Genomic DNA, 26,885 nt, shown 5'->3' with positions numbered 1-26,885 from the left:
ATTTAAGTCATAAATTTAGAAAGTGTCCGTTACTGTAAAACTCAAATTTCTGAAACGTTATTATGCTAAGGTGCTAGCAAAGTACCACAAAAGTCACATTTAAAATTGGTATTTTGAAAGAGTTTAGGTATTTATTGCTTATCTAGGCATATTCAAATCTTGACTAAGAAAATATAAAACATAAATATAAAATCTAAAGCAATAAAATATCATGCTTTTGGCGCTCCGTTTTGTTCTGTGTTTATCACTGGCCGCATTTGTTCATGAGTCAGCTTGTGATAACAAAATCGGCACTAAAATCAATGAAGTTTTTTAAACATTTTAAAAGGCTGTTCAGACTTAGGCTTTCTGTTGCTGAGCTGCTGTCACTAGCCGACTATTATCAGTATGGAGAAGCAAAAGGAACGTATTTTATTTCTCTTGGAAGGCTGCAATTATTCTGGCCAACAGATATTTAGGTTTTCTTTTCTCTTATCTAGATGAACTTACATTGTAATGACATCAGTAGGAAACTAAAGACTTTCATTTTTTAATAAAGCATCAAAATCTCCATTTTCTATTTCATACCTAGATTACTAAAAACTACCTACCTAATTGGTAATTACCTCCTGTTTCTTCTGTACATCAATCTACCCTGTCCTCTGTGTCTAGATTAATCTTTCCAAACACCTTTTTAACTGGTGGTGCGGTGGGTAAGAGCTACAGCTGCTAACCAAAAGGTCAGCAGTTTAAACCACCAGGCGCTGCTCAGAAACCCTATGGGGCAGTTCTTCTCTGTCCTATAGGGTTGCTATGAGTTGGAATTGACTCAAGGGCAACAGGTTTGGTTTCGGGTGTTTTCTTTTGCTCAAAAATATTTAATGAGTCACCATCATCTGTGTGGGAAGACTCTTCACAGTCTGGCTCTAATAGCCTAATCCCCTTACATGAGCGACTGATCTATTCCAAAATCCAAAAGGAACTCACATTTCCATCACTACAATCCTGCCTACACCATACTCTCCTTTCTGAGGCTCTGTATTCTTCCAAAGCTTATCACAATGCCCACCTCCTCTAAGAGACTTGCTTAATAATTTGTAGCCAAAAAAGACTTTGCATTTCTCTAAACTCCCACATGACTCCTTTTCACGTCAGCTTCCGGGTCAAATGAGCTTTTATATAAGAGACATGAATGTTTTACATGTCCACGTATGTGTCAACGTGCTATGTATATATGATCACGGGGAAGCTATTATCAGGGTGGTTCATATTTTTCGATTCACTTGTAAAATTTAAACAACATCTGAATGCAAATTCTGTTTAAATTCAATAATAGAGACGTTATCAATTTAGAAAAAAATAACATTTTCATTACCAGATGATGAGTACTAACTCAGTGATTTAGGTTAATGTATGAGGAAAAATCACCCTGTTTATAAAGGTACTCAGAATAAAAAATCATACTTGTTAATTACTACACTCATATATAATACAACCAAAATTATAACTACTTGTTATAATTAAATCAGAGCACTAATTAACTAAGCGTTATAAAACTCAGATATAGTCTGACACTGTTGGATGAACTAGTAGCTCAACAACTTCACATCTACTTTATGCAAGGAATTGTGCCAGTCACTTAACACATGTTTCTTTTTAATCCTTATTCTTTGGTATTGTCTTAGTTATCCAGTGCAGCTGTAAGAGAAATACCACAACTGGGTGGCTTCAACAAACAAAAATTTATTCTCTCACAGTCTAGGAGGGTAGAAATTCGAATTCAGGGCACCAGCTTCAGGGAAAGCCTTTCTCTATCGGCTCTGGGGGAAGGTCCTTGTCATAAAATCTTCCCGTGGTCTAGGAGCTTCTCAGCACAGGGACCCTGGGTCCAAAGGACACGCTCTGCTCCTGGCACTTCTTTCTTGGTGTATGAGGTCCCCCTCTCTCTGCTATTTCTCTCCTTTTACGTCTTGCAAGATACAAGGTGATACGGGCCACACCTCAGGGAAACTCCCTTTACACCAGATCAGCACTGTGACCTGAGTAAAGTTGTGTTACATCCCACTCTAGCCGTCTTTAACATAAACTAATTTTGCCTCATTAACCACAGGCAGGGATTAGGATTTACAAAACAGGAAAATTACATCAAATCACAAAATGGAGGACAACCACAGAATACTAGGTATCATGGCCTAGCCAAATTGACACATATTTTTGGAGGACACAATTCAATCCACGGCAGGCATTATTACCTTCATCTGAAAAATGAAGACAATGTGGCTCAGAGACGTTAAGTTACTTGCCCAAGGTCACATGGCTGCTAAGTCAGAATCAAATCTTTGGTCTTGTTATTGGAATTCATTTAGCATTAACAAGAACCTCTGTTTCCCATGATATATTTCTTTGAAATGCATTATTAATTCTAAAAAAAAAAAAATCACCATTTAATCATCTATCATTTTACCAAGATAACAGACTTAACTGAAAACCTAACTTCACATTCCTGTCGGCAATCTTTGCGCAGCACATCAGGTTTAGGAAAAGTCAGTCAGCCCTTTCCAAAGACAAACCTGCAAGGCCAAGCAGCTGAACTGTACTCACTCTGAATGACAAATAACATGCTGTCCAAAAGGACAAAACCATTGGATCTCTGAGTCATCTAGGGACTTGTGATGATTAAAATAAACATCGGCATTTCATTCAAACTGGGACACTTCTGAGACTGAAAGGAGCCAGGATAAAAGGCATAAATGAGAACTGCTGTAGGTAAAATGGGATGTATGATTAGCCTACCTATAAAGCACGAGTATTTCGTGCTTTCGACTCTAGGACATTCTTAAAACCGAAGAGAAAATCCTGTTAAACTCCAACAGCTCTGCTTCATTCTCATTGCTGGAATGGGCCATTGTGCAAAACAACGTTAAGTAGGAGCTAACAGAAACCTATCGAGACACCTTTTGGCTTCATTCACTTTGATGAGCCAGTATGACCTACAAAATAGCCCAGGACTCTCACACCACCCTCACCTTACCTTTTGGAGAACCTTCCGTTTTCAAGGAGCTAAAACAAGTACAGAAACTACTACAAAAGCGATCAAGCTTAAGGTCGGCTACTAACTCTCATTGTTACTTCTAGAAAAAAAGGTATGCAGATCAAGGGGAAAAAAAAAGATTTCAATCATATTTTAAATATTTCTTCTTCTTTCTAACCGAATTTTTTATGTAATGCCTGATCTTGGAGTTGACTAGAAATGTCAAGCATGTAATTAAAAACACAGCAAGGTCTGCATTACCTTAAATATTATCATCGGACTTCACTATTGCATTGATAAATCTGTAAGATTATTATTTAGAGCAGAAGGAAAATATAAACATACTGACATGGTATCGAGATTCATTAAGATTCTGAAAATCCATTTAAATCAATTTGTTATGCAAATCATTGTGTGTATCCTTTTAGAAGGTATTTTAAATTCAGAAGCCAGTCAGCTGCTCAGGCAGGGTCTCAAAAGGTAGCAATTCCAGTATGAGAACAGCACAGTTCAGGTCTCGGCTTTAGCTCTGATTTAAGAACTGATTCACAAGAATGAAATTGAGAAGGACGGCCTTACTCCCGCAGTGTTGAGTAAATACTGACAAAATCTTACTCTTTGGTTCCTCCTTTAACACAATCCATGCAGACAACGTGTCTTCTGCTACTACACCCTTTATTTGTAAAGACTACAAAACAAAGGACCAGGTATCAGCAGTTAGAGTCTCAGTCAAGCATCCATCCTAGTCGCTGCTATTAAATCGCGATCTCTCACAGATTTAAACAACAGATTCCAAAACCATCTCTAAAAAAAAAAAAAAAAATTTTTCTTTTTTTTTTAAGGGTGGGTTAATTCTGCAAATGGCCACCTTAACCCATGGTCAGTTTTTTTTTTTTTTTATTAGTCTCATCCTCAATGTGTGACTAGCTCCCAGATCTTAGGGGAACTTTACTGAAGGCTGCACATCAGAGCTGTCCCCTAACAGAATGCCAGGGAGCATCACTCACATGGAACTCTGGTAGCATAGTGGGTAAGAGCTCAGGCTGTTAACCAAGAGGTCGACAGTTAGAATGCACCAGGCGCTCCTTAGGAACCCTATGGGGCAGTTCTACTCTGTACTGTAGGGTCACTATCAGTTGGAATTGACTCGACAGCAACGGGTTTTGGTTTTTTGTACCTCACGTAGAATGCTGAATAGTGCTATGTAGCCAACCTTGTCTATATATTGGTTTTATATCTAAAGTTGAGGATAAAAATATATATCTTGAAATTTATTACCAAGATTAAGTAAGAATCATGTGAAAGTGACTAGCAGAGTCACATATGGCACGTGACACACTTCATAAGTGGCAGTCACTGTGTGTAAAGATCTTAGTCTAAGGTGGAGACAGACAATTATAACGTCATGAGTGATTTGGAAGGAGCACTGGTGGTACAGTGGTTAAGCACTCAGCTGCTCACCAAAAGGTCAGTGGTTCAAACCCACCACCTGCTCCATGGGAGAAAGATATCGCAGTCTGCTTCCATAAAGATTTATAGCCTTGGAAACTTTATGGGGCAGTTCTGCTCTGTCCTGTAGGGTCACTATGAATCGGAACAGACTCAAAGGTAGTGGGTTTGGGTTTTGGAAGTGATATGGGAGACGTATTTGTAGCTTTACTTTTGAATTTTATCTACTATCAAAGTTAAAAATGTATTCCTTTTTCTCTCACATCAGAGCAATGAGTATAAAGCAAAGCCACATCAATACCATCTATTTACCTGTTAAAACACTTATTCCATTAAATATTATATATACATGCATTATTTCTACTATAACTTTGTTGCTAATGGCTCTCAAGGAATCCTATAATTATATTCTATAGTACTTACCACAGTTATAATCATGACTGTGATGAGCTACTTAAATTCTGACTCTTCCCCCAGAAGTAAGTTCTATAAGGAATCGTAAGTCTTGCCTATCACTGTATCCCCAGTGCCTTACATTATAGGTACTCAATAAATCTTAGTTGGATGAAAACTTAATGCTTCAAAAATCTCACATTTGCATCTTCAATGCCTCAACTGATTTTCATTACTGGAGTTCTCCCAACCAGGCCAGATCCACTTAGCAAGCTGCCTCAAACTCACCAAACCAATATAAAAGAGTAAAAGCTGGAAGAACCCTTCTGCTCCCCTTTCCTGCATTCCTAAGTATCCCCCAAGCACTGATATCTTAACATTTAAGTATCCAAAAACAAATCAAAGTTATTTTTCTTAACTCCACCAACCTATGTCCAAACAATGACTAGGTCCATGACATCAAGGACCTCAAGACAAGTCTTTACAGACTCAGCCTGAACTGCTACACATGCATCTCAATTCACCACTTATCTTTCCTGCCTCTCCCCTCAACTGTTACACTTAATTTTATTAAAAAGCTTCCATCCATGAAGCAACCTAGATGTCCATCAACAGATGAATGGATAAACAAACTGTGGTACGTACACACAATGGAGCATTACGCAACACTAAAGAGCAATCCATTTGTGAGGCATCTCATAACATGGATGCATGTGGAGGACATTACGCTGAGTAAAATAAGTCAGTCACAAAAGGACAAATATTGCATGAGACCACTACTGTAAAAACCCATGAAAAGGTTTACATACAAAAAGAAACAATATTTGATGGCTACAAGGGAGGAGAGGGGTGGGGATGGAAAAACAATTAACAGACAACAGGTAAGTGCTAACTTTGGTTAAGGGGAAGCCAGCACAACTAGTACGAGGCAAGGCCATGGGGTTCCACAGACACACCCAAACTCCCTGAGGGACCGAACTGCTGGGCTGAGGGCTGTGGGGACCATGGTCTCAGGGAACATCTAGGTCCACTGGCATGCAGAGTTTATGAAGAACACGTTCTACATTCTACTTTGGTGAGTAGCGTCTGGGGTCTTAAAAGCCTGTGAGCAGCCATCTAGGATACTCCACTGGTCTCACCCCTTCAGGAGCAAGGAAGGCTGAAGAAAACTAAAGAACATAAGGGAACGATTGGTCCAAAGGACTAATGGACCACATCTACCACGGCCTCCACCAAACTGAGTCCAGTATAACTGGATGGTGCCCGGCTACCACTACCGACTCCTCTGACAAGGATCACAATAGAGAGTCCCGGACAGAGCTGGAGAAAAATGGAGAACAAAATTCTAACTCAAAAAGAAAGACCAGACTTTCTGGTCTCACAGAGACCGGAGACGTCCTGAGAGTACGGCCCCCGGACACCCTTTCAGCTCGGTAATGAGGCCACTCCTGAGGTTCACCTTTCAGCCAAAGGTTGAACAGTCCCATGGAACAAAACAAGACTAAAGGGGCACACCAGCCCTGGAGCAGGGACTGGAAAGTAGAAGGGAATAGGACAGCTGGTAATAGGGAACCCAGGGTTGAGAAGGGAGACTGTTGACATGTCGGGGGGTTTGTAACCAATGACATACAACAATGTGTGTACTGTTTGATGAGAAACTAGTTTGTTCTGTAAACCTTCATCTAAAGATCAATTAAAAAATAAAAAAGTAAAAGAAAATGAATTGAGCATTAAAAAAAAAAGCTTCCATCCATCCCAAATCCTATACAGTAATGATACGTTGGAGCCCTGGTAGCACAGTGATTAAGAGCTCGGTTGCTAATCCAAAGGTTGGTGGTTTGAATCCACCAGCTGCTCCTTAGAAACCCAATGAGGCAGTTCTACTCTGTCCTATTGGGTCACTGTGTGTCGGAATTGACTTGAGGGCAACAGGTTTTAACGATGTCTTACCAAATACAGCCTAAAACTTTATGGATAAACATTAATTAGTCCTCAGCATCATGCAGAAAGATCTCAACAACCTTGCAAAGCAGTTCTGTAAACTGTCAATGTCAAAGGCTAGCCTCAATGTGAAGGAACTGGAATTCCTGTAAACTGATAGGGGGAGTTTAAATTGGCTCAACCACTTTGGAAAATGGCTTGGCAGTATCTTTGAAAACTGGACATATACATAATCTATGACCCAGGAATTATACTCTAGTTATACAACTAAGAGAAATGGTACCAAATGGTCAGTGCGGCAATATTCACAGCAGCCCAAAACTGGAATCAATCCAAATATTCACCAACAGTAGAATGGATAAACCAGCTTATTCCTACAATGGAATACTGCATGACAATAAATGAATGAAAAATTGCAACAACACTGATAAATCTCACAAACACAAGTTGAGGAAAAGAAGGCCAGATACAAATTGTATATACTGTATGGATCCACTTACACAAATTTCAAAAACAGGTAAAAATATTCTATGGTGTGCAAAGTCAGGATAATGGTTCCTTCTGGGGTATGATATTAATAAGAAGGGCACCAGAAAACGTCTGAGGTTCTGATAGTTTTATTTCTTGATCTGGATGCTCATTTCACAACTGTGCTCATGCTACAAAAATTCAGAGAGCTGTACACTTAAGTTTTTTTGTACTTTTCTGTATGCGTCCAAAGTTTTAAAAAAAAATTCAATCACCTTTTCACAGAGCAATAGCAAAAAGTTAGAAAATTTTTTAATTACATATAACTACATGCTGGTATATGAGTAAAAGATCTCTGGAAAACACAAAACGTTAAGCACGTTTCTGGAAGGAAACCGGGACGATTGAGTTCATGGTGAAGCTGGAGGAATATTTTATAACATTCGTACTGTTTCAATTCTTTAGTTATGGGCATGTGTTACCTTCTAACTTTTTTATTTATTAAAATTATTTTTAAAGTAAGAGTTAAAAAAAACGTAATACATTTGAATTCAAAGCAATCAGGATAACTCAACAAAACTGAACACAAAGTCCTACACTTTATCTGGAAAACAAAACTAACAAATTTAGGGGAAGCTACCATGGTCCTGATGGGAAATGGATTACTCTACAGAAGAAGTGAGAGGAGAAGGGGCCCGTAGCTGGTCAGGTGTGACCACTGGGACTTGGAAGTTTACAGAGTGCAGGGGAGGGAAATATAAATAGAGGTTTAACATCTTTTGTTTCACAAATTTGCCTAGGATTAACCTGTTGCCCAAAAAAATGAGTGAGTAGACGGGGTCTCTTTTTTGTTCCTCTTTCTTTATGATACATACAATCATTTTTGCTCCTCAGGCTAGTTTTTAAGAGACCCCAGGAGCTAAATTTCAGTCTTGAAATAGATACTTATGGGTTAGGATTTCCACTTTAAGAAGTTTCTACAGGAATGTGTTTTCACTGTCAAATATCAAACGTACAAACTTAGAATACGTTTATTAGCCGGGGAACAACTATATTTCTCTTAGTTCTGGGTGCCATATGCAAAGGAGTAACTCATGACTGGAAATACACCCAAGTGGTCTGTCAAAAAAAGAGCTATTAAAAAAATTAAATGGACGATCTTATAAAACTGAGAATTTTCCATCATAATAACATAAGAGAAGCATAATAATTGAATAGAAATTAACAAGTGAAAATAGTCAAGTTGTACTGCAGCCCACATAACCAAAGAAAAGCCTGGAAAGGAAGCTTCGTTATTACAAAAGAAGAACCTAGACAGGGGTTTGTTTTTGTTTCTGAAAGGAGAGGGAGAGATGGGTAAGAAAGTTTTGTTTGCTTGCTTGAGGTAAAGAAGTCAATCTGTCATTGCAAAATGTTGTTATGAACTGGACAGAAATACAAAATATCTGTAATTCAGAACTATGTGATGGTGATAGGTGAAAGGCTAAGAATGGCTCATCTCTGTGAGGGAAGAAAAGCAAAGAACCAAGAAGAAACAGCCACATTTATGAAAGGGAAGAAAGATCAGTGAATTAGATTTGAAGGAATTCAAAGAAAAGAGAGTCTATAATAGTCCCATAAGCCAAGAAAATAAAGAGTTTTAAGAAGGCAAAGCTTGTTAGTAGTATTAAATACTAGAAAGGTCAAGAAGAAAGACCATTTTGTTTGTGGAAAGGACATAATGGCTATCTTCATGAACACAATTTCAGTGGGTATGCGACAATGAAAGTCAGGATGCAAAAGACTTAGAAAACACAAAATTTGTTCATTTTAATACCACTCATTCCATAAAGGATTTAGAGTAGTTCATAAAAACAAAGACAACACAAAATAAAAATCCCAACATAGACCAAAAGAAGGGCAGTAAGAGAATAAAAGCCAGAATAAGATTAGCACACTGAGATGTAAAGTATGGGTCTAAAATGTGGCCCAGAAGTTTAAGACTAAGCTTCCTAAGAGTCAAGTCAAAGAGTGTATCGTCAATTCTAGCAGACATATTATCCGTTAAATAATGAGTCAGTTTTTCAGGAAAAGCATGGCTTTCAAACATCTGAAATGTGAGAATACTTCTTTCATGGTTCTTTATAAAGACTATAAAACCAAAAAACCAAACCCACTGCTGTTGAGTCAATTCCAACCCATAACCACCTGGTAGGACAGACTGGAACTGCCTCATAGCATTGCCAAGGAATTGCTGGTGGATTTGAACTGCTGACCTTTTGATTAGCAGCCAAGCTCTTAACCACTGTGCCACCAGGGCTCCATAAAGACAATACTGTACCAAAAACTCCTAATGTGTTTCACAGGGCTGCTTCATATGGCAAGTCAGCAACATGGCACCCTTAAGAAACCAAAACAAGTGCAGCTCTAGAATCCAAGCGGCAGCCCCTGGGTAGGGCGGTCAGTGCAGGCACTCAGCCGGTAACCAGGAAGCTTGGTGGTCGGAGTCCACCCAGAGACGCCTGGAAGAAAAACCTCACAATCTCCTAAAATGTCAACCACTGGCAGCTCTACTCTGACACCCACGGGGTTGCCCTGCGTGGGAACTGACTCAAGAGCACTGGTTTGTCTTGTTTCGTTATAATCTAGGGGTAAAATGTAGGAAACATGTAAACTATCTAGATTACATAATCTCTAAGCAATCCATCATTGAAATATTATTACTTGTAATCAAGATTTTAGTATGGTTTTAACAGTTGAAATGGGAAGTTGCAATCTTTGGCAAGAAGCATAAATGGCACAGAACCATGAATACTCTGGGCTCCTAAGTACAAATCCACAGACTTTCACTATTAGCCAAGAAGAGAGTAAGTTTAAGATGTTCCTATAAAAAATTAAAAAGTCTAACGAACACACACGGCTGGAGAAATGGCCCACCCATCTCTGTACAGAGGTACACTAAAAGAGATACGGACCATGTGTGCAAGCTTGGTGGTGAAAAGAGGGAAAAAATAGATGTGTGGATAAATGGAGAAATTATTCTATGTAAAAAGCTTTATAAAGGGAAGTAGAAGGAGAAGAGACATGGGCAAAAGAAGAGAACCCTGCTACTGCCTCTAACAGACAACACTGCATTTTTATCACCTCTAGAAGCACCTTATATGGCAATAAGTGGAACTCTGAAATATGTTTATGGCCCTGCTCTAGTTTCTTTTCTGTAATTCAGGTAATAGCGTAAAACATATTATGTTTGCTTATTTCTTTTAAATGGCTATGTGAATTTCCGGTTCTTTCTAGGTTAGTTCTCAAAGGCCAACTCATAAAAAATAGCTTAAAAGCAATATGCAAATGAAAAAGAAATGTTTTCAACAAATTCAAGAAAACTTAGTGGGGAGAAAAATTCCACACTCTTTCCACACAGTAACTAAAAGTCAGCCTTTGATTTATATTAGTAATAGAACAATCTAAACCGAAATAATAAATAAATACTATTTTATTAATAGTGGTTGTTTTAGTTATCTAGTGCTGCTGTAACAGAAATACCACAGGTGGATGGCTTTAACAAAAAGAAATTTATTCTCTCACAGTCTAGGAGGCTAGAAGTCCAAATTCAGGGTGCCAGCTCCAGGGGAAGGCTTTTGCTGTCACCTCTGGGGAAAGGTCCTTGTCATCAATCTTTCCTGGTCAAGGAGCTTCTCAGCACAGGGACCCCAGCGCTTCTTTCTTGGTGGTATGAGGCTTCCCCCATTTCTCTGCTTGCTTCTTTTATATCTCAAAAGAGACTGACTTAAGACATAACCTAATCTTGTAGATTGAGTCCTGACTCATTAACATAACTGCCTCTAATCCTGCCTCATTAATATCATAGAGGTAGGATTTACAACACATAGGAAAATCACATTAGATGACAAAATGGTGGACAATCACACAATGCTGGCAATCATGGTCTAGCCAAATAGATGCACATATCTTGGGGGGACCCAGTTCAGTCCCTAACAGCAACTAGGAAGTGATGAGTACTAAATTGGCAGGTCTTTACTGCTGCTTTAGCTCAAAGTATAAAGTCTATAATAAGCCTAGTAATAAGAGTAATTTTTCAAAGTATACACGCTAAGACGGAAGCTAAGCTTGACAATTACAGATCAACGGAACCACCACAGACTTTTCCAGAAGGATACGGACAATGTTTTAACAACACGCATACCCACAGACTCAACTTCTAAGCTTCTTTAAAGCATCATTCTTTTCAAAGAAAGCGAGAGGATTCTTCTAACCCCTAGTTGCTGAATCTGCTACACAAATTACAAAATTATTTAAAATTTAAATTTAGACAGGCAGAACGTATATTAACCAAAAATGAATAACCATATGCCTATATGACTATAAATATATAGATACATAGGTATTTGTGTGCGTGCATATGTATACATAAACATGCACACACATGTTCCAAAAATACATTGATTGTTTCAACCGCTTTCAAAGTTTCTAAACATCACTTTTTAAACACCCATAATTTACTAACGTTTAGAATAATATTACACTTTCAGTGAAAATATCTATTTAGGTTAATATTTTCCTATGTATATAAAAATGTTATTTTTTTCCAAAGTATACTTAGCATTTTAGTTTTAGGTCTTTTTTTTTTTTTTTTTTTTTTTAATAATAATGTCTCTTTCATTCACACCCATAATAAGGCTCAGATACTCTAACGACAATGAAACACTTTTGAACAAAAACAGGTATAAAATAAATCGCTAAAACTGGAAATATGTTAAATTGAAATGTGGAAAACAAAGGCATTTCTGAAACATTTTAAAATAGACATACTTGTCCCAACCGAGTGCTCCTAGCTCTTGAATAAGGCGTGAGTAGAACTGGGGAGGAGGGGGTGGTCCGTGAAGCTCCTGTTTATTCTTTAAAGCAACTTCCTGTTTAAAACAAAGACCTGAATCAGCTGTGGAGTGCAAGACAGCAAACTGTTGGTACCTGATTACAAAATACAACTTCATAGCGTCCTTTGTGCCCACCTAAAGTGCCCATTGCTCTTATAGAAAATTTAGCTGGCTTATCCCCTTCTCATGAAAAAGTAAAAGGACTACAGTGAAGGTTGTGAAAAATGTCGTTTATTATACCATGAAAGGAACGTAAGATTTTAATATTCTCCTACACTCTTACGTCTACCAGCAATGAAAAAAGTTAATTAAAAAAATACCTTCATTCTCAAGACCTCAATCTCTTTCTACTCCTGTGGGTATGATGTTTTGATATAAAGAAACATGGACCTTTAAAGGAAAGCCTGAACTCAAAGTATATCCCCTAGACTAAAACACATTCGTATGCCGTTACGTGCCACATTCTTACAAACTAAAATCTCTTGTTATCATAATACCAATTTTTACGCAAAAAACATGTGCCTTCCACGTATGTTTGTCAACCGTGCCCTCCCCTCCTCACGAGGCATTTTTGTAGCATGCTATGCTATTTTTTTTTTTACACGTTGCTGTAAAAAATATTAGCATAGCTCACTTATGAAAATATCTCACGGGGGTGGTGGGTACGGTTCACAAACACAGAAGGTGTGCGTTATTTGTGTGAAACTATGGTATCTGTCTGCTAATTTCTTTCAGTCCCGTATGTTCTCTTTAACTCCCCCTTTGTTGTTTTTGCTCGGTGTCTTCAAGTTGATTTCAACTCACAGCGATCCCATGTGATAAAGGAGAACTGCCCCATAGGGTTCTCTGGGCTGTAGTATTTATGGGAGCAGACTGCCAGGTCTCTCTCCCACAGAGCCACTGTATAGGTCTGAACCAACAATTTTTAGGTTAATAGCTGAGTGCTTCACCACCGCACCCCTAGCGCCTTTTAATCCTCCTTTAAAAAAGTAGGTCCAAATACTTTGCCATCCCGCTGGCTAGATCCTGGTCCCTTCCCCTGTCAGGCCAAAGTACAACCTCTTTATGATGGTTTATGTTCCTCCAAACAAAATCAAAATTTGCCTTTTTTAAAAGCAATACAAACATCATGAGAATTTCTGAGGCTGAAAACTAACAATTACTTTGAAACTGCTAACTAGACAAATGCCTTATTTAGAAAATAAAAATAAGTGTATCCATAAATTACTTCGATGCTCATATGGTCTGGATTATTAAAAGGTAATATAAAAAGTAAAGGAATAAGCTCAAAAGAGAAATCAGCCAAATAAATAACAAAACCAGATGGGAACAAATCTAAAAATTAAACATGTTTCTGGCAAATGTAACTCTTGTAAAAGGTTTCATTTTTTTTATTCTTTTAAGTATAAGGTTAATATATTAATAGTCTTTAGACTTTTTGTTTGTTTGGTGCTTTTGTAATGGATAAAACCAAAACTCATTGCCATCCAGTCAATTCCAACTCATAGCGGCCTCACAGGACAGAGGAGAACTGCCCCATAGGGTTTCCAAGGACCAGCCGGTGGATCTGAACTGCCAGCCTTTTGGTTAGCAGCCAAGTTCTTAACCACTGCACCACCAGGGCACCTTTTATAATGGATAGGAAACTATAATATTGAGGTCACATGAGGAAGAAAGAGATTTTATAAAATAGCATTTCAAAATCAAGACTATTAACTATTATTCTCGTTCTAAACTGCTCATTAACAACCTGCATTATGCAAGTGACACAATGGTGCTCCTTAGAGCGAGGATGGAGAAACTAAGACTTGCAAACCTGGACATATTTTGAGGAGGGACCAGTCCCCAGAGAAGGACATTAAGCCTGATAAAATACAGGGTCAGCGAAAGAGAGGAAGGTCCTCAAGGAGATGGACTGACACAGTGGCTGCAACAACGGGCTCAAGCCTAACAATGATTGTGAGGATGGCGCAGGGCTGGGCAGTGTTTCCTTGCGTTGTACACAGGGTCACCATGAGTTGGAACCGACCTGACAGCACAAAACAATGACAAACTGCTCTGGATAAAAAACTGTGAAAGCAAGTTCGTAAAACACAGGACGCCCAATGGGTTTAGCAGAATGCAAGCTCCTAGAAGTCAAGGACATCCTGCATTTTTCTTAGCCTCTAGAAATTATGATATTGTCTAAAAAAAGCCTGATGGTCCATAAAAACAAATTTATACTATTAAGTCCATCCTTTAGTAGCCATGTATAAAATATTTAGTCAATATAGTCCCTGTACATGCACACAGAAAAGTTACTCAGAATTTCTTTAAAATTTCTATCTTTATTCAGAAATACTAATCACTGCTAGCCACAACTACTGAAGATAAAAAGGAACCTAGATAATAACAAAAAACAATTTTTTTCTTTACTCCTATGTTAATGACATGTGTGAACTCTGCTGTCTGTCCCGGCTTAGACAAGTCATTCCTAGTCTACAATGGTAACAGGAGACAGCAGTGCATCCTTCATGGAGGATTAAAAAAAGGCAACAGGGCATAACAGAAAAAACACAGGATCTACAGACAGGTTTTAAGTCCTGACTTTAGTTTTCAGGCCTGAGGCCTGAATAATAATAAATAAATATAATAATAAATCACCCTCACAGAGTTCTTTTAAAATGTACATAATTGCTTGTTATTCAATGTTTACTGAACTTCTATATACCTAGTCATGGCTGGTAAACTCTCCGGAAAGTTGGTGAAATTTCCTGAATAAATTCAGCAACTGCTGATTCCATTCGGGCATCATTCCGCATTAACTTCACCGGTGATTATAACCTGGTGGGGCCATGGTTAAGAGCTACGGCTGCTAACCAAAAGGTCAGCAGTTCAAATCCACCAGCTGTGACTTGGAAACTCTATGGGGCAGTTCCACTATAGGGTCGCCATGACTCAGAAACAACTCGATGGCAACAACTTTGGTTTCTGGTTTATTACTAACAACACCCATCAAATAAACTCATACTTCTTCTGACTTCAAGTATGTTAACTTAGCAATAAAAGTGCCAACTGTCTTAGTTTTCTAGTGCTGGTATAACAGAAATACCACCAGTCGATGGCTGTAACAGAGATTTATTTTCTCACAGTTAGCAGTCTGAGTTGAGGGTGCCTACTCTAGGGAAGGCTTTCTCTCTGTAGACTCTGGAGGAAAGTCCTTATCTCTTCAGCTTCTGCTTCCTGGTTCCTTGGAGATCTCCATGTGTCCTGACATCTATCATACCCCATCCCTCTCTGCTTGCTTGTTTAATCTTTTTTATATTTCAGTAGAGGTTGACTCAAGACATACCCTATACTATCCTGCCTCATTAATGTAACAAAGAAAACCCATTCCCAAATGGACTATAATCACAAACACAGAGGTTAGGAATTACAACACATATATTGGGGGGACATAATTCAATCCATAACATTAACTCTGCTCACATTTTCATTAGTAAAGCTAACATAGAGAACCTCAATTTTACTCTGAAACATAATAACAAATGCACTAGAATATGGTGTATCAGAGGTCAGGCTCAGTATTTTATTTTAGTTATAAACCAATGTGCTTCTTCAAAACTAAATGATGAATACAACTGACTTACAACTAAAGTAAAATGAGTTTAATGGGACTTTATACATATATATATATATTTTATATATATATAGTTTTACTTTATAGTTCTCTTAGTCCTCATATAAGAATAACTTAATTCCAATAAAATGATAAAAGAAAATTTCCAAACTTTTTTTCCAGTGTCACAGAGATGTGAACAAAACCATGCTTCACCTCTTCAACTCAACCTTTTTAAGGTTATTACATTACAATCTGATAAAATTTATAATTAAATTTGATCATTATTAACTGTTCTTGTTGTGTGCTGCCGAATTGATTCTGACTCATTGCGAGCGACCCTACAGGACAGAGCAGAAGTGCTCCATGGGGTTTACAAGGCTGTGATCTTTATGGAAGCAGACAGCCACATCTCTCTCCCGTGGAGCAGCTGGTGAATTCGAACTGCTGACCTTTCTGTCACCAGCTGAGAAGTTAACCACTGCACCAATTAGTGTTTATAATTTCATACTTCATTAATCAGACATTAATTTTCAACTCTTTATGTGGATTCCAACCATTTCAACAAAGCCCTAACTCAGAATAAAGAACTCTGAACAAAATCTAGCAACTGAGTTCTCCATATATGGTAGCTATTTCTAAGAATTAAAAAGGCTTCAAAAAGAACCACAAAGAAATATCCAACTCAGATACAAACAATTCTGATCCATGTTCCAATGACATTTTTTAACGAGATGGAGAAACAAATCACCAACTTCATATGGAAACGGAAGAGGCCCGGAGAAGTAAAACATTACAGAAAAAGAAGCACAAAGTAGGAGGCCTCACACTACCTGATTTTAGAACCTATTATACCACCATGGTAGTCAAAACAGCCTGGTACTGGTACAACAGATACACAGAGCAATGGAACAGAATTGAGAATCGTGATATAAATTCATCCACCTTGACGAAGGCCAAAAGTCAGTTAAATGGGGAAAAGACGGTCTCTTTAACAAATGCTGCTGGCATAACTAGATATCCCTCATCCAGAAAAAAAAAAAAAAAAAAGGAAACAAGACCCATATCTCACACCATGCATAAAAACAAACTCAGAATGGATCAAAGACCTAAAAATAAAATCTAAAATGATAAACACCATGGAAGAAAAAAAAGGCTAGGAGCCCTAATACATGGCATAAACAGAATACGAACCATAACTAACAATGTAACAAACACCAGAAGAGAAACTAGACAACTGGGAGCTCCTAAAAAGCAAACGCTTATACTCATCCAAAGACTTCACCAAAAGAGCCAAAAGACAACTGGGAAAAAATTTTGGGCTATGATAAATCCGATCAGGGTCTAATGTCTAAAATCTGTAAGATACTTCAAAACCTCAACAACAAAAAGACAAAAATAACCCAACTAAAAAAAGGGCAAAGATACGGACAGGCACTTCACCAAAGACGACATTCAGGCGACTAACAGATACGTGAGGAAATGCTCACGATCATCAGCCATTAACCAAACAAAAAACCAAACCCATGCCGTCGAGTTGATTCCAACTCACAGAACTGCCCCATAGAGTTTCCAAGGAGCGCCTGGCGATTTGAACTGCCAACCTCTTGGTTAGCAGCTGTAGCACTTAACCACGCCACCAGGGTTTCCCATCAGCCATTCAAAACCAAAACCAAACCCAGTGCCGTCGAGTCGATTACGACTCATAGCGACTTACAGAAATGCAAATCAAAACTACAATGAGATCCCATCTCACCCCAACAAGGCTGGCATCAATCCAAAAAAACACAAAATAATAAATGCTGCAAAGGTTGTGGAGAGACTGGAATACTTATACCCTGCTGCTGGGAATGTAAAATGGTACAATCGCTTTAGAAACAGATTTGGTGCTTCCTTAAAAAGCTAGAAAATAAAAGTACCATATGATCCAGAAATTCCACTCCTTGGAATATACCCTAGAGATGTAACAGCTGTCACATGAATAGATATATGTGCGCCCATGATCACTGCAGCACTGTTCACAAGAGCAAAAAAAATGGAAACAACCTAGATGCCCATCAACGGATGAACAGATAAACAAATTATGGTACATTCACACAACGGAACACTACTCAGCGATGAAGAACAACAATGAATCCATTATGGTACATTCACACAACAGAACACTACTCAACGATGAAGAACAACGATGAATCCATTATGGTACGTTCACACAACGGAACACTACTCAACAATGAAGCCATTATGGTACATTCACACAACGGAACACTACTCAATGATAAAGAACAATGATGAATCCATTATGGTATATTCACACAACGGAACGCTACTCAATGATGAAGAACAGCGATGAATCCGCGAAACACCTCACAACATGGATGGATCTGGAAGGCATTATGCTCAGTGAAATTAGTCAACTGCAAAAGGACAAACATTGTATGAGACTATGAATATAAGAACTCCAGGAAAGGTTTAAACACAGAAGAAAACATTCTTTGGCTGTTACGAGGATGGGGAGGGAGGGAGAGGAGAATTCACTAACTAAATAGTAGCGAAAAATTATGTTAGGTGAAGGGAAGGACAATACACAATACAGGTGGAGTCAGCACAACTGGACTAAACCAAAAGCTAAGAAGTTACCCGAACATAACCAAACACTTCGAGGGACAGAGAAGCAAGGGTGGGGGTCTGGGGGCCATGGATTCAGGAGACATCTAGGTTAACTGGCATAACAAAGTTTATTAAGAAGATGTTCTGCATCCCACTTTGGTTAGTGGCGTCTGGGGTCTTGAAAGCTAGCTAGCGGCCATTTAAGATGCATCAATTTGTCCCAACCTACCTGGGGCAAAGGAAAACGAAGAGCGCCAAAGATACAACGAAAATATTAACCCAAGAGACAAAATGGGCAACATAAACCAGAAACTCCATTAGCCTGAGACCAGAGGAACTAGATGGTGCCTGGCTACCACCAACGACCACCCTGACAGGGAACAAAACAGAGTCCTGGACAGAGCAGGAGAAAAGTGGGGTGCAGAACTCGAATTCACGTAAAAAGACTAGACTTAGTGGTCTGAATGAGACTGGAGGAACCCCAGAAGACATGGCACCCAGACTCTCTGTTAACCCAGAGCTAAAACCATTCCCAAAGTCAACTCTTCAGACAAAGATTAGACTGGACTATAACATACAAAATGATACACACAAACAGTGTGTTTCTTAGTTCAAGTAGACTAAATGCACAGCTCCTGTCCAGAGGTGAGATGAGAAGGCAGAAAGGGACAGAAGCTGGTTGAATGGACATAGGAAATCCAGAGTAGAAAGGGGGAGTGGGCTGTCACATTACAGGGATAGCAAATAGGGTCACATAACAATATGTGCACAAATTTTGCATGAGAAACTAACTTGAGCTGTAAACCTTCACCTAAAGCACAATAAAAAATTAAAAAAAAAAAGAAATATCAAACTGTTTTTAGTTGTTAGTACCTGCACTGGTATTGTCATGATATAAGCAAACATAAATAAATATACACGTGTTGTTGTTGTTGGGCGCCGTCGAGTCGGTTCCAACTCATAGTGACCCTACGCACAACAGAATGAAATATATACGTAGAAAAGGAAAATAAGTAATTATATTAACATGATTAGAAATCAAGATTTTCAGAGTAATGGAAATACAAGAATAAAAATCAAAGAAGTAAAAACCCTATAATGCTGAATTTGAATCAAATATCAGCATGAACTCATGATCAATTATTCTCTCCCTAGAAAGTATTTCTCCTGAGCTTTACCCACTGAAGAGGTCTAAAAGCAATGGCAATAAGCACTCCAGTCCCTGGGTTGTGCCATCGAAGTACTGTTGCTCAGGGAGAAACCACGACTCTGTGGAGAAACGCCTGATTACTGTTCTGGGGCAGGATAAGTAGGTAAGACTGGGTCACCTCGTGCCAGAAAGCAAAAATTGTACGTTGTGCTGAAAGAACTCAGAAGCCAACGTGAAGGGGCTTACAGTGACGACAACTGGGACAATTTAACCATCAGAAAAAATATTGACTGCAATGGATTAAAATTAATTAAATATATAAAATCCAGGAGTTCATAATGATACTAAAAAATAAAAATCATTAGTCCTCTCTGGCAGTTGCTAGGTACCAACTTATCAATCTAGACAGTGATTTTTTTTGTTTTTTTTAAAAGGAGGAAAGAAACAAGCACTTATTCCATCTCTCCACTGTGGACTGTACCGCAAGTTAACCAAATAACTGAAGAGGGAAAGTTCTTTATAGAAGATTTTCAGCTAATGAATGCAAAAGAGATGATGGAATTGTTTAAATCACCATATCGTAACTCCTAGTGAAATACTGGATATAGGTAATGATCACCATGGGATGCTGTCATGGATTGAATTGTGTCCCAAAAAAATATGTGTATCAATTTGGCTAGGCCATGATTCCCAGCATTGTGTGACTGTCCACCATTTTGTCATCTGATGTGATTTTCCTGTGTGTTGTAAATCCTACCTCTAAGATGTTAATGAGGTGGGATAGGTGGCAGTTATGTTAATGAGGCAGGACTCAATCTACAAGATTGGACTGTGTCTTGAGCCAACCTCTTTTGCGATATAAAAGAGAGAAGCGAACAGAGAAATAAGGGGACCTCTTACCACCAAGAAGGCAGCGCTGAGAACAGAGCGTGTCCTTTGGACCCGGGGTTCCTGTGAGAGAAGCTCCTAGTCTAGGGGAAGATTGATGAGAAGAACCTTCCTCCGGACCCGACAGAGAGAGAAAGCTTTCCCGTGGAGCTGATGCCCTGAATTTGGACTTCTAGCCTACTAGATTATGAGAAAATAAATTTCTCTTTGTTAAAGCCATTGACTTGTGGTATTTCTGTTACAGCAGCACTAGATGACTAAGACAGATGCTAAAACCGTTAGGTGATAGGTTGATGGGGAACTTTACAGTAGATGGATCTAAACCCATTGATCAATTTTGACTTTACTGAAACAGGAAATATTAGACATCACATGCCTCTTGATGTCATACAACAGAAAGAACAGAGCACCAAGTATTCTTACCAGGACAAATGAATGAAATCTGTTGAGATCGCTAGGTCTAACTACCTGATTACAAAGAATAATGTAGGTAGAAGGACATTTTAAAAGGTACCATGAAGACAATAAACCAAATCCAGAAGGTGGGAAATACTATAAAGCACACGATCTGTTTATTTAGCAAGTAGGTGACATGGTGAAAAAAATGGTGGAGAAAGAGGAGATGCTGTTATAAATTAAGACTTAAGATGTATATCAATTAAAAATAATGTGTAGACCTTGTTTCGATATTGATTCAAAGCAGCTATAAGGAAGCATCACTTATTTTGTTAGGGAGATGACAATATATTTAAGAATAGAAAAGAAAAAAAAAGCACTTAGGTGTTAGAGATATACACTGACATATTTAAGGAGGAAGGGTACAATGTCCGGGACTCCCTTTAAAAATACCAGCTCCCTTCCCCTAAAATAAAAAAAAAAAAAAAAGTAGGGGAGAAAATAGGATTGGCAAAATGTTGAAGTTAGGTCAGGGGCCAATGGGTATTCACTATACTCTTTGCTCTTCTTTATGTTTATATTACGTTTTGTTATGCTGAAAACTTGCATAATAAAAAGGCTCCCTTTTTAAAAGGATAAAAAGTTTACAGGATAAATAAACCAAATAATTAAGTACTTTATACATAATTAACAGAGTAATCCACTACTGTATATAATAAAGCTTAGTATGTTCTTCAAAAATCTGAAGCTGTATACAAAATTATTTATGCACCACATTATATCTTTAAGTGGGACTACCTAATCTCTCTTTAGATGTTAAATTCTTTGACAGGCCAGGAATAAACTTAACTTCTTCACCACCTGCCCAACATCAGTGCGAAATGTACCCAGTGCGACACAATCAAACTGGCTCTTACCTACCGTTCTGTCCCTCGTGCAACTCAAGTGAAGTACCACCCACGTGTACACCGTACCGTACTGTACCCGCTGCCGTCAAGTCAATTCCAACTCATAGCAACCCTATAGGACAGAGTAGAACTGCCCTATAGTTTCCAAGGAGCCCCTGGAGGGTTCGAACTGCTGAACTTCTGGATAGCAGCTGTAGCACTTAACCGTTATGCCACCAGGGTCTCCATCCACATGTAGGCACACAGTAAAACGCAACATTAAATGACTGGGAGCTGAGAAGTTTTCAACTCAAGTCATGTTAGTTTTAAAAGGAATTACGGAAACAATCAATACATACAGAACATGGTAACAGTATCAGAAAAAAAAATGCTTACCAAAACCATCTTCAATTCCATCATAAAGCTCACCAGATCAGGAGAGTGTTGCATTCTCTAGATCAAAACAACATTCCCAGTTAACTTCACTCGTTCAATGAATATTTCCTTCACGTTGAAATAAGACATAGGTCCACATGAATGCGAAAAAAATCTTATTATTTGTTGTAACTATGTCTTAAAAGTATAATATTTAAAGTACGGGTCATCGTTCCTAGTACTCTTACCAATTGCACTGAGAGCCTTCAAATTTATTTTTGCGAGATATATTGAATTACATAAGTACGTCAGTTAAAACTTCACACGCTCTCCTGTTCCTTCAACACTGTTCACTGTCAACTTTGGCAAATCTAGCAAACCACGTCATTGAAAAATAAAGGAAGGAAGAAAGGGAGGGAGGGAGAGAGGGAGGGAAGAAAGAGGGAGGGAGGGAGGAAGGAGGAAAGCAGGGAGGGAGGGAGGAAGGAAGACAAGGAGAGAGGGAGGTGGGAGGGAGGGAGGGAGGGAAGGAAGGAGGGAGGCTATGGGAGGGGAAAGATGATAAAATTTAAAAATCAGGAAAATCCATACAATTAAAAAAAATTTAGGCAGAACAATGAATTAACAAATACTAATCAACAATCAACAATACTACTTTGATTCTTCCCTGACCTTAAAGACAACCTATAATTGTTATCGTTGTCCCCTCATTATTGTTGTGTGCTGTCAAGTCGATGTGGACTCATAGCGACCCCATGTGACATAGCAGAACTGGCCCACAGGGTTTCCTAGGCTGTAATCTTCATGGGAGCAGATGACAAGATTTTTCTCCCACAGAGCCACCGGGTGGCTTTGAAACTCTAACCTTTCGGTCAACAGCCGAGCACTTAACTGTGCTGCCACCAGGGCTCCTTCATTACTAACCCATATTAATTCAAAAGAAGTCAATCTGTCAATAAAATATGAAGTGTTCTAAGATGGCAAAAGGAAAATAACTTCTGAAGTAGAATGAGTATATAAGAATTGTAGTTCCATTTCCTTTAAATTCTTCATTCCAAGATAAAATAACCATGGAATAAAAGAAAGCAATGAAAATTCTTAAGTTGTACATTGTCTTCTTTCTTAGATAGAACTCTACATCGTTCTCTGCCTGAAATCAAAACACTGTGTCGTTTCTTACTTTTTGTTTTATATTGCACCAATACCACAAGGCTCTGAACAAAGTCAATATGTGAATCTGTTTGCTTTCTTTTAGATGAGAAAAATAAGAATTTAAGATATTCCAGCAATGCATGAAGACATAAGACTCACATCTGTTATGGACTGAATTGTGTCCCCCAAAATTATGTGTTGTAAATTCCAAATTCTGTGCCTGTAGTTATAATCCCATTTGGGAATGGGCTGTCTTGGTTATGTTGATGATGCTAGATTAGCACAGGATATATCTTGAGTCAATCTCTTTTGAAATATAAGCGATTAAACAAGTGAGCAGAGCAGAGACAGGGGAAGAGTGATGTCAAGCCACATTAAGACTGCCCAGGAGCAGAAGCTCAGAAGAGACAAGGACTGTCCTCCAGAGCCAACAGAGAGAGAAAGAGCCGGCACCCTGAATTTGGACTTCTAGCCTCCTAAACTGTGAGAAAATAAATTTGCTAAAGCCACCCATTTGCTGTATTTGTCATACCAGCACTAGGTTACTAAGATAACATCTTAACACAGTTTTGAGTAGGAACATGTTTACAGAACAAATCTTTGACTCTCCCTTATTCTATCTAATGTTTTTCTTAAGTTTCCTACAGATGGGTAATGGACTATATCAAGGGTCAGTAAAAAATAGCCCATTAGAACAATCTAGCCCAACTACTGGTTTTGTAAATAAAGTTTTATTTGAACACAGCCATGCCCATGGGTGTATGCATTATCTATGCTGCTTTTGCACTACAAGGGCACAGCTGAGCAGTTGCAACAGATCCGCAAAGCCTGAAATACTTACTGAATGGTCCATTATAGGAAAAAATATGTTGAACCCTGGGCCATATTTACTAAAGTTAAAAATGATTACTAGGAGTAGTGGTAGTGGTGCTAGAGACCAGTAATATTCATCTGGGCTTTTGAATAAAACAAAGAGTCAAACTAGTTCCATGTTCATGGATCAGAAGACTTGATATTGTTGACATGTCAATATTACCCAAAGCAATCTACAGATTCAACGCAACCCAAATCAAAATTCCATCAGCCTTCCTTACAGAAATGGAAAATTCAATCCTCAACATTATATGGAATGGCAAGAGACCCCAAATAGCTAAAGTAATGTTGAAAGAGAAAAACAAAGTAGGAGGACTCACACTATGTGATTTTAAAATACAGTGGTTAAGAGCTATGAAAGGTCAGCAGTTCAAATCCACAAGCCACTCCTTAGAAGCCCTGCAGGGCAGTTCTACTCTGTCCTATTGGGTCACTATGAGTCAAAATCGACTTGACAGCAACAGATTTCACTTTTTTTAAATATATATATACAGCTCAAATCCAGAAGCCACTCCTTGGAAACCCTATGAGTCAGTTCTACTCTGGCGTATAGGGTCGCCATGAGTTGGAATCGACACAACTGCAATGGGTATACAGCTACAGCAGTCAAAACAAACCAAGGGTAAAGAACTGAAAGTCTAGAAATAAATCCACGTATCTATACTCAATGGATAGTTGACAAGGGGGATAAGTTCACTCAATGGAGAAAGAAGTCTCTTCAATCAATGACGCTGAAAAAATGGATTCCCACATGCAGAAAAACGAAACAAGATCCATGCCTCACATCATACAAAAAAACAAAAAAAAATCAAAATGGATTAAAGACCTAAATTTGCAAACTAAAACCATAAAATTCTCAGAGGAAAGGCAAGGGCAACACTGTCAGGCCTAACTTTTAACAATGGATTATCTAATAACAAAAGCACAAACAGCAAAAGACACAATAAATAAATAAATAAGACCTCACAAAAATAAAAAACTGTTGTTCATCAAAAGACTTTACCAAAAAAGTAAAAAGACAAGCTACTGACTGGGAGAGTATCTTTGGAAACCACATAAACGAAAAAAACCTAATAACCAAAATATACACAAAATTTCAACAACAACAGAATAACAAATAACCCAGTCATAAATTGGGCAAAGGGCTTGAATAGACTTTTCACCAAAGAGAACATTCAGATGGTCATCAGACACATGAAAAGATGCTCAGTGTTATTAGCCATCAGAGATGCAAGTCAAAACCACAATGAGATGTCATTTCACTTCTATTAGGATGGGTAAGATTAAAAACAAAAACCCTAAAAATAACAAATGTTGGAGAGGATATGGGGAATTTGGAACCCTTATCCATCGCTGGTGGGAATGCAAAATGATACAGCCATTGTGGAAAAAAGGGGGGAAGGGCTTCCTCAAAAAGCTAAAAATAGAACTACCATATGTCCGAGCAATTCCATTCCTAGGTATATACACAAAAGACTTGAAAGCACGGATTCAAAAAAGAGACATGTACACCAATGTTCACTGCAGCACTATTCGCAATAGCCAAAAGGAGGAAACAAGCTAAATGCCCATCAACAGATGAATGGATAAACAAAATGTGGTCCATACACACAATGGGATACTACTCAGCCAGCAGGAGAGATGAAGTCTTGATACCTGCTACACTATGGACGGAGCTGACAGATATCACGCTGAGTAAAATAAGTCAATCACTAAGGACAAATATTGTATGATCTCACTTATATAAAAAGATAAAAGGCAAATGCACAGAGAACAAAGTCCATTAGCATTTACCAGGGATGGGAGGGAGGGGACAAGGAGGAATAACTGGTGATGGCAATATCACACTGATTAAGGGTAGGGTTGTACTATTATTGTAACTGCTATCAACAAGTTGTATACCTGTACAAAGTTAAATCTGCAAAAGTTTATGACAGATATATTTATAACAACGACAAAAAAAAAAAAAAAGTAGCTGCTGAGGCTGCTTATGTACAACCGAAAACCTCATGGAATTTGGTTTCTTGGTTTGGAGGTTTAGGGTCATGGTTCCATGGGACATCTCGTTAATTGGCCTGACAGCATGTTTAGTGCTTCTGTTCTACCTCCTAGTTCGTTGCATAGTGCCCTGGGGTCTTAAAAGCTTACAAGCGGCCATCCAAGGCACGACAATTGGTCTCTACTCGCCTGGAGCAACAGAGGAAGAAGGACCCTCAGGAATACGAGGAGGATACGGAATGTGTGGCTAACTGCCTCCATGAACAACTGCCTCCTCTGTCAAGAGGCTAGAAGGACTGGATGGTGCCCAGGTATCGTTACCGAACATTTTGATCAAAGATTCTATAGAATAATCCTGATCAAAGGAGGGAAAATACAGGAGAGAATTTCAAATTCTCATAGACTCCAGACTTCCTGGAGCCATGAAGGTTGGATGAACTCCTGAAATTATTGCCTTGATAATCTTTAAACCTTAAACCAAAAATATCCCTGAAGTCTTCCTAAAACCAAACAATAGTTTAGCTTCACTAATAAAAAAAGGTATGCCTTGAACATCATGCTCATTTAAGAACTATCTATATGGGACAAATAGACAACAGCAATGTGAAAGATTAGACAGGAACCTTAGGGGGCAGTGAATTTATGTTAATGGGGGAGGATCAACTCAGAAAAGGAGGGGGAGAATGGCTGCACAACTGGAAGAATGTAACTGATGTCACTAAACCATACATGTAGAAACTGTTAAAAAAAAAAAACTCAAATTAATTCTGGGTTCTCAATACCTGACCAGCTGGGGGCAGGGGGACATATATAAGTGAATAGG

The 26,885-nt window shown here is 38.5% G+C and overlaps 1 protein-coding gene across 1 annotated transcript in view; it reads right to left on the bottom strand.

Annotated features, from left to right (window-relative positions):
- The window catches only part of FANCL (FA complementation group L), a 77,461-nt gene that overhangs the window by 31,723 nt on the left and 18,853 nt on the right, over positions 1-26,885 (bottom strand). The window contains exons 4-5 of the mRNA XM_049870150.1: positions 22,061-22,117; positions 12,071-12,171 (exon numbers count right to left, since the gene is read on the bottom strand). Of these exons, the coding sequence (XP_049726107.1) occupies positions 12,071-12,171; positions 22,061-22,117 (158 nt within the window). The remainder of the gene's footprint in view (positions 1-12,070; positions 12,172-22,060; positions 22,118-26,885) is intronic.

The sequence above is a fragment of the Elephas maximus genome, chromosome 26 (assembly GCF_024166365.1).
Source record: "Elephas maximus indicus isolate mEleMax1 chromosome 26, mEleMax1 primary haplotype, whole genome shotgun sequence".
Lineage (NCBI taxonomy): Eukaryota > Metazoa > Chordata > Mammalia > Proboscidea > Elephantidae > Elephas > Elephas maximus.
Note: the sequence above shows the minus strand (reverse complement) of the source record. Positions and strands in the feature narration are given on the sequence as shown.